Source organism: Labrus mixtus, chromosome 8 (genome assembly GCF_963584025.1).
Source record: "Labrus mixtus chromosome 8, fLabMix1.1, whole genome shotgun sequence".
Lineage (NCBI taxonomy): Eukaryota > Metazoa > Chordata > Actinopteri > Labriformes > Labridae > Labrus > Labrus mixtus.
Window position 1 is genome coordinate 12,456,868 of NC_083619.1, and position 9,085 is coordinate 12,465,952.

The window sequence follows — 9,085 nt, forward strand, 5'->3', positions numbered from 1 at the left end:
AAAAACATAAACGATCCCACTTCAAAGAAACATTAGGAAAATATCTAATTTGAAGCAAGTGTCTACATCTAGGAAGTTCGACTATATACAATAGTTTGATGTTTATATACAGTCTTCTGGTCGTCATCAAGGAAACAAATCAACTTTTGAACTAACCAGTAAAATATCAATACTAAACTTTATATATAAAGAGCCTTTCATTAACACATTTTAAAAGACTTCACTGTATATCAAGGTCAGAAACAAAGTTACAAAACAAGTGGCAAGAGGAGCAGTAAGATCATTAGTATGAAACAGATAGTATAGCTTCTTCTCATATTCCTATAGGCACTGTTGAACAGATTTGGCTGGTGCACTGAACGGGGCCTAAAGGCAAGAAGGATTAGGTGGAGGAAATTAGTGTACATGCATTTCATAATCATAACTTTATATGACACATATTCAGCCGGGCTGTGACCCCGCACTGAGCCTCATAAGCCTCTTAAAGGGATGGCGACTTTGAATAGAACAACCCCAGAATAAAATATACTGTAATAACCAGTATGTTTTATCAACTACAGCTTTGAAACTAGAAAATATTAAAAAGAAAATAGATACCAATAGCTGCTCATGCTCAATGTCAGAGATTTAAAAAATATTCATTTAAAGTGAAGCTTTGGTAAGTTAGAAATCGTCGTTACCTGAGGATCATCTTAGAGGTTATTTAAAAGCCTTAAAATATCCAGCATGGTTCACTTTTTTAAAAAATGACATCGTCCACACTTTTGGTTGAGCTGAATTTTTTTAAAAAGAAGGCTCCAAATAAATGCTGCATGGACGTTTAAACCCTAAATCAACACTTAGAGTTGACAGTGCTATATCAAAATATTTAATAAATGTGCACATCAGATCTGTCTGAATGATTTCAATGCCTGAACATAACTCGTTTCATTTCTCTTTTATTCAGTCAGGACCTCTACAGCAGCAGAACTTCTGCTCTGTTTTTATGATTCAGCCCTGGGTTTTGTAAAAACATTGTAGGATTCATATTAATAACATGATGTAAGTTATGCTGTGATACAGATCGCCGTCTCCCTGTGGTGTTTGTCACTCTAAAAGCTGCAGTGTAAGTCTGAGATAAATATGAATTAATGTTTAAAATGCGTTTGACTCTTTTTTTTTGTCCTTCATTTCTATTACCTCAACCGAACATACTGTAAAAAAAAAACAGCAGTTTCTTTCATTTTTTAACAGAACATACAACAACCATCATCAATCTAAGTCCCTACAAAAGAACCATTCATTCATCCATCATTTTCATCTCCTGATCTCGTCTTCACACCAGCGCATAATCAAACTGTCCTCTGTCCAGACCCTCCTTGTGGTCCGTCCACGATGATGCCGGCATGCTGCTGTAGGGATCCAACAAGATCCGGACGCAGCGAACAACGAGAAAGAGCAGCAGCAGCACAAGGAGGCCGACGAAGCAAAGGGCTGTTCCCTGCTCGGGGTGCCCTGTCATGGGCTGCAGCACCGTCGGACCCCGGGGGAACCCGGGCGGAGCAGGAGAGGAGAGCTCATAGTCCACCACCCAGTAGTTTGTGTCGCTCATGTTGGAATAAAAGGATATTTTGAAGGGTAAATGTTTTCTGGGGTAAATTGTATTAAGCAATCAGAAGATATTTCGCATGGCTCTTTGTTATTGAGTATGATTTCTTAACTCAGAGAGAGGTCGCATAGTGACAGCTGGCAGATGTCAACTCATTACACTCAACCCACAATTTTCCTACCAGCCGCAGGGAAAAAAAATGTTCCAGGAGACATAACACAGGACAAATCAGTGGTGAGAATTAATAAGCCCTCTGGTGAACAAGCAGCAAGCCGAGGCACGCTCAGTTATTAGATTTAAGCGGCTGGGGTTTTTCCTTCTGCCACACAGAAGCACTCGCTCTCAATACAAGCTTGAGGTCAAGACTTCAACTTCCAATCGTCTTCACCATCCTCAACCCATCCTTCAATACTCTAAGTGTCATCCAATAGCAGCCCTAGAGGGGCATTTCTTGTGATTACAAAGTGAAGAATAAATCTCAAATGAGTGACTGAAGATGGTCCATAGATCAATCAGAGGCTATAAATGATCCCTGCTGTGGTTCTTCAGAGAATGTGTTTGCAGTCAATCACGGACCCGTTTGACCATACGGCAGTGAGTTGTAGCTTCTATTTTTGAACCTTCATCTCCATCCTGAGTCACCAGGAACATCTTTATTGGGTAATTCACTCATCAACATACCTAGGAGGAAAGAGCAAAGATAGGACAAAACATGAGTTAGTTTCCAGCATAGAAAGGTGCTGAATTGAAGGAAAAGTCTGATTGATTCAGGGGGTTCAGAGCTTGACAGGAGCCTGAGAACCTGTCAAGGATTATAGATTCTTACTTCCACGAGGGAGGTGTTTTCACGGACCCCAAACCATGCAGAACCCCTGAACCCCAGGCATTCAATATGGAAAAATTCAATACCACATCCAAACTGTTAATACATAGCAGATAAAATCCATTAACCCAACCTGTAAGATTTTATTTATTCATTTCTTTGATGGGTACACAACATGAACATCAGTTCAAAATTACAAAGTGTAAGAACGCTAATTTACATCTCCAAGACGGTAACATAAAAAAACACACAATGTACCAAAAAAAAAAAAGTCAAAAATTTCAATTAAAAATAGATTTTAAAAAAAGAAATGACAGAGACTTGGCACAAGCACTAGCCCTCTCTTGAACTCAGGTACATCCTCATACAGGATAAATAAATCAGACACTGATGAGGGCAGAGGAAAATAAATGTGGTGAAGCCCCTTGGAGAGTTGCTGCACTCTTGCACAGAAACACTCTCCATAGAGTCTTTAATGGGCTGAGGAGAAGAGAGACATTTCCTGCTGCACTGTAGGTGCACTCCCCCGTCAGCAGAATCTATTCCAGGAGGCTTCGTCTCCCTCCTCACAAACCATGCAGACCCCTCGCAAACATGCGCTGATAGTCCCCCTGCTCTCGAGATGATGGAGCTGAAGGGCCGAGCGACCATTTAATAGGGGACTTGAAGAAGTAATGAAAGAAACTGCCTGCAACAGATTCAATTATCAAATGGCCTCGCTGGTTCAGGTAGAAGTAAACTAAATGAAAACAGTCGATAGTAAATGAAGAGTCTTAAAGTAGACATTAAGTTTACACAACAGAACAGGCAGCACACATCAGTCAGAGTGCAAACCACTTTGAGGAGGCTGCTAACGAATGAGAGAAAACAGCAGATGGGTTGTTTTATGTTATTTAATTACTCACACAACTATTTGTATCATATTTTATTGCACAGTAGACTTTTTTTAAGGATTGATTTCTTTAATCAGCTGCCTGAAAACTTGAAAGAAAATGATACAAGACTTGATTTTAATGTTATCTGACTTTTAATCCTTTTTTCATCTTTAATCCTTTCTGCCCAGTCAACATATACTGGGAATTCTGCATCACTAACCAAAATTTTGCTAGCCACTGCAACTTTACTTGACAGTTTACTTTATGCAACATTTGCAGAATATTCAGTGGTAAGAGAGGGTTGTATAAATTAAACTCCATCCTCCATTTTTTCCCCACTGACTCACTTTCTCCACAAGACAGGAAGTGCAGCAAGAACATTTTTAACACGACAAACTTGTTTGTTTGTTTTTAAACAGCAAGCACACTCAGTAGATATTTAAGTCAATTGGAGATGGGGGTTTGAAGATAAGGTGTACTTGCAGGTTATCCAAGGTTATACTAATGCAAAAAAAAAGACGGGAATGGAAATCCCAAAACAAACACTGCTTTGAAGAAAAAAAAAAACAAGCATCATCAATTTCACAGCTCATCGATCCTCACTGAAAGATCTGCTTTGGTTCCTAAGCAGCAGATAAATCACACTGTGGTGCCTGAACACATCTGATTTACATTTACAGTGATAAAAAGAAACTGTCTTTCAACTCAGACTGGAGGAAAATGTTGACAAATGTCACAGACACACAGTTCTTTCAAAAACAAACAGTATAATAAGTTAAAAAAGAGATTTACAAAAGCCTCAAGCAGCCATGCAGGTGAGTTCTCAGGACAGAGCACATGCAGCGACATATGGCGTTCCTCCTGGCTGTAATACCTGTAATACCTCCCGTTTATACCTGTGGATTATTTCAGCAGCTTTGAAAATGTCAAGGACTTCTCTGAATAAAAAAGTGGGGAAATCATATCGTAGAGAGTCAACACTGAAATTCCTAAATATCTAACTATATATAAACAGTACATATGAAGCAAGGAGCTCTATGTCATTGAAATCTTATGTTAAATAATATTTAAAAATGTTTGATCAATAACCGTAAGAGACAAAACTATTTGGTTCCTCCATATTTCTTTTATCTCTGCAGGTCCAGAACCAGAACACATCTCCCTCAATATTTTCACTCACTCATTTCACTTTCAACAATTTCATTTCTAAACTCAAAGAACAAATAAGAAGAAAAAAATGAAAAAAGTCCTTACATTTAAAGCACATTTCAAATATTTATAAACTGCTCTTAAAACAAAGATGATACAATTTAATTTTTTTCAATCTGTTTTTCAGTCCCCTTCTAATGCAGGACAAAAGACACACATTAATGACCTAATGCCTCACTTAGACATGTTTGCATTAGTACAATGTTGGTACATGAAGAGAAAAGTTCAGCCAAAGTCAAATACCCTATACAGTGTGTTAACACACACCTGGCCAATAAAGAAGATTCTGATTCTGAAGTACAATGCAGCAACAGCTACAGTATGTGTGATCTCTGTGTGAGTCCGCCTTTATAATGTGAAGACTTGAGAACATGTTGAACATCTTTAAGAACATCTTCTCTCAAAATGAAAATGTCAGCTCATTATCAAAGAAAGCTTTAAACCTGAAATATGATTTAACTTCAGTCATGCCTCTCTAAATGTGATGAAGAAAAAATTAACTGGCTAAGCCCTTTTTAAATAAGTGATACATTTTATTTATTTCTGTCTTATAAAACATTGCACTTTTCAAATAAAGGCAATTTACACAATTCCAATGTGACATTAAGTTATACTAAAGCACAAAGTTACAGCCAGCACAATGCAACCTGTAAACGTGTGACTGATAAAGAAACCACACACAGAATGACCTCCACGGTTCCACATACACACTTCTACACACTCAAGTTCGAATACAACAAACACTGCAGGGATAAACAAACATGTGGATGGTCAGATTAGAGAACTCACCTTCCAGCTGAAGTCACAGGTGAGGACGTGTAATCAGATACATGCCGGGATGATGAAGATGACGATGATCCAGCAGCAGCAGCTGTTCAGCACCTCGGACAGCTCTGGGCTTGCTCAGCTGCACGCAGAGCTGCAGGTCTGAACTCTGTCACATCCTGCAGCACCTCCTCTGCTTTGTCAGGACTTTAAGTCCGCTCAGTGGACGGATCTGCCCCACCTCCCCGATCTCCACCCCCTACCCCCGTCTATCTCCACTTCTGACTGTCCCTGTATGGACTGAACACATAATCTTTTCCTTTGGATGAGTGAAGCCCAAAGAGCTGCATGTGGCTTCTGCATTATGTAAGAGGACTGCGTGGGGCAGCCAGTATGGCACACATAGTGCTCATGAGTTTATATCACTTTTTATTGATGTTTACTGAAGCATATAACTCTCTCATTTTCTAACAGTACACATTTTCATCAACTTTTGTATAAAGAAACATATTTGTTAATGGTTGACAGATGTGAAGATAAAAAAAAACTTTCATGAAGATAAATACTTCGGAAAAGGAATCTTTTAACAGAACATACAACCATCATCAATCTAAGTCCCTACAAAGAATCATTCATTCATCCATCATTTTCATCTCCTGATCTCATCTTCACACCAGCGCATACTCAAACTGTCCTCTGTCCAGTCCCTCCTTGTACTCCGTCATGTGTTGTACAAATATCAAGGCCATCATTAACAGTTTTATACATTTCTGCTAGGATTTGACTTTATTCCTCTTATAGAAACATACTTTTTTCCCATAAGTGATGTGGAAAATGTGGAGAGGTTACTGTTGTGTTATAGATTGTATTGTGATCAATGACATTGAGGCATTCAGTAGCAGTGTTACGCAATGAAGAATAACCACATTATGAGGGGTGTTAAGTACACTGTAGTACTCTTATCTCTTTGGGACAATAGAAACTGATCAGTAATTATTTTTTTAGGGTCCATCATTTCTTAGAAAGTATCCTTGAACGACCAATGTAATCTACTGACACGATTTATTTGATATTAAATAATAAATATAAATAAACAATGTTCTGAAACTTAGACAACATTTTACAATTGTTGCCCCACATTGATAGATAGTATATACTACATCTGAACAATGAGGTTTTTTTAAGTCAAAAGGCCCATGGCATGATTTTTACTTTACTCCAGTGAAAATCAGCATGATTGACATAATACATAACAAACTAATGTTTGGAACTTGTTCAGAATAAGCGGGTCTAGACTAAATCTGTTGAGTTAATGAATTAATAAAGTTGAAAAAGAAACTCCAGATTATAAATGCTCGGGGACAGACAGCTTGATTATACTGTTACATCTTAATTGAGCCTTCAGTGTAAGTTTTGCTGAATTACGTGATCAAGATGTGGAACAAATCAAGTGGAGCGACCTGATTTGCGCCTGCAGCTAAGGCTCAAACACTCACTGTTAGAAGTAAATTAATTGAAACAATTAAAAGGTGTATAAACACTGGGAATGATTGCTGTCCGTACACATCCACATCTCCCCTACCTGGGACCGCCCTGGGATCTCTCTGTGGGTTTAATTAATAGTCAGCATTGTAACAGCGGTCTAGAGGGGCTCATTATCAAATCACAGCCAGAAGAGCTCCTGCAGTCCGCCCACTATAGGCTTATAATTGGTAAAGCTTTCCAACATGCAAGGTTATGAAAGTCAACATTTCCGTTGTTTTCTGTATGGTTACAAATGGTTCGGGGGGGGGGGGGGTCAAGCTGTGGCTCAGGGAAGCAAGAGTAGGTCATGGCTACTGGGTATCTGGACCCTGTCAGACATAGGTTGAGTCATATAAATTCTGGTTGTGTGGTACTTGAGCCTGTGTTTGAGACCTTTCCTTTAGGCATACAAGACTAGACATATCTCACCTCCTTCAAAAGGATTGGTCAAATCTTATCAAGTGAAGAATACCTTGGTTATGATGTCAAAGTGTTAGCGTAAATACATTTAGTTACATATGTCTGAGGAATGGCCCAAGAAAGAGTTTCAATAGGAGATGAGATGAAACAAGTGGCAGAACACATAGCCTATATAACAACCTTTTGTTCATAATTGTCCTGTTGTTGTTAATGAACATATTTATGCCAGAAGGGATAGTTTGAGATTTTGTTAAATATTTAATTAAATTTATTACAGAGTTAGAACAAATCTGCACAAAAATAAAGCTTCAGCCAGCATCCAGCTAGCTTAGCTTAGTTTAGCTAAATTAGCAGCATTATGGACCGCCCCTCAACTGGGACAACAATATTGCCTCTCGCCAGGTGTAATCAACTATTCCTTCAGTCTTTTCAAACAGAAATGAAGTACAGGCAAATGAGTTCTGATCTTATTTACTCAATGAAAACGCTAATGCTAAGTGTAAAACGCCTCAGAGTGAAACACCAAGCTGTAACTCCAAAAGTTTGTTCACAAGAGTTTATAATACCACAACTTCCTTTAACTTAGTTTAGTTATTACAACTAAACATAGCTGAGCTTAGTTTAGAATAAAGGCGGGAATTAGAGTGAAAGATCTAACCTTACTTAGTCCAAAAGTTTGTCACAAAGCCTGGAATATCATAGCTTAATTTAGCTAAGCTTAGTTAGCTCAGCCTAGCTTAGTGTAAAGACTGTGAACAGAGTGAAACATCTAACCTTAATTGGTCCAAAAGTTTGTCCAGCTCAGTGTTCAAAAACAAAAACCTGAAGTCTGAAAGTAACAAATTGTTTTGCAGGGGTTTACATGTGGAACAACCGAATGTCCAGTTACTAAGAATTTCTGCAGGCTTTTAGTGTTTGCCGGACAATGTCAGAATGATATGTTCTCGAGAGACAAAGCCCACAACAAAGTTAACATAAATAAGGAAAATATGATTTAAATGACATTAAAAACACAGCATAATGTCTGCTTATGTAATGTTCTGATGTTAATGCATACAATAAAAGCCTTTTTATTATCATGTAGGTTAGAGCACAGCTTGTGTAGTGTGTCCCCAAGAACATACTGTAATAACTGAAGAAATACATAAAGGAAAGAACTGCACTGCCTCTGAGGCTTTTTTCTGCTTCCAGTCTGTTGGGTTGATGCATTGGACCCCTTTTATTCAAGTACAATAAGAGCTCTCATTGCTCAGGGGGCAAAACATGGACCTTTTGCAAAAGGATGCTTTTAAAATACCTGGTAAAATAAATCTATGTCAGTCAACTTGTGCTGCAGGAATGAAATATGCAGAAACATAGTAATACAATTATTAATTGGGAAGTAGGAGCATTTTTCTAGTTTGAAGAGCTCATGTTTGTTCACACAGCCTCTGAGCTGGCTTCAGACGCAGTTAAGAGAAGCATCTAGACTTCAGAGGAGTGAAGAAGGTTAGTTAGTTAAAGGACGTCCCCAGTCATTCATCACAACAGACAGCTGCGGGATGAGGTCCCCTATTTATTGGCCCTGTGTGTGAATCTACAGGCATGTGTTATTTAAAGCCTGATCTATCATCCCTATACCACCAAATCCATAGGTTTATCAACCAGTGTCAATGGCAAGATCCATGGACATCTATCAAAGCATGTCAGCTTTGAAATGAGAAAACAAAGGACACACACACACACACACACACACACAGACACACATAAACATACAACGTGCAGAGTTTAATTTCCCCTTGTGAGCAGAAACACACTCTGTGCACACACAAAGCTGCTGACTCCAAGGAAGTCTGGGCGATACAAATCATAAAACTGCTCTCTTTATTCTGCCCATATATA

At 38.5% G+C, this 9,085-nt stretch overlaps 1 protein-coding gene across 1 annotated transcript; it reads right to left on the reverse strand.

Annotated features, from left to right (window-relative positions):
* Positions 1 to 1,227: 1,227 nt before the first annotated feature.
* Positions 1,228 to 5,472, reverse strand: LOC132978974 (cortexin-1). Its single transcript, XM_061044382.1, has 2 exons — positions 5,285 to 5,472; positions 1,228 to 2,269 (listed from the first exon to the last, which is right to left on the reverse strand). The coding sequence occupies exon 2, from the start codon at positions 1,589 to 1,591 to the stop codon at positions 1,316 to 1,318; it is 276 nt and encodes a 91-aa protein (XP_060900365.1). The 5' UTR covers positions 1,592 to 2,269; positions 5,285 to 5,472; the 3' UTR covers positions 1,228 to 1,315.
* Between the last annotated feature and the right edge of the window lie 3,613 nt (positions 5,473 to 9,085).

Excerpts from the sequence above, each read along its gene's own strand:
- LOC132978974 (XM_061044382.1), bottom strand. The coding sequence starts at position 1,591 with ATGAGCGACACAAACTACTGGGTGGTGGACTATGAGCTCTCCTCTCCT.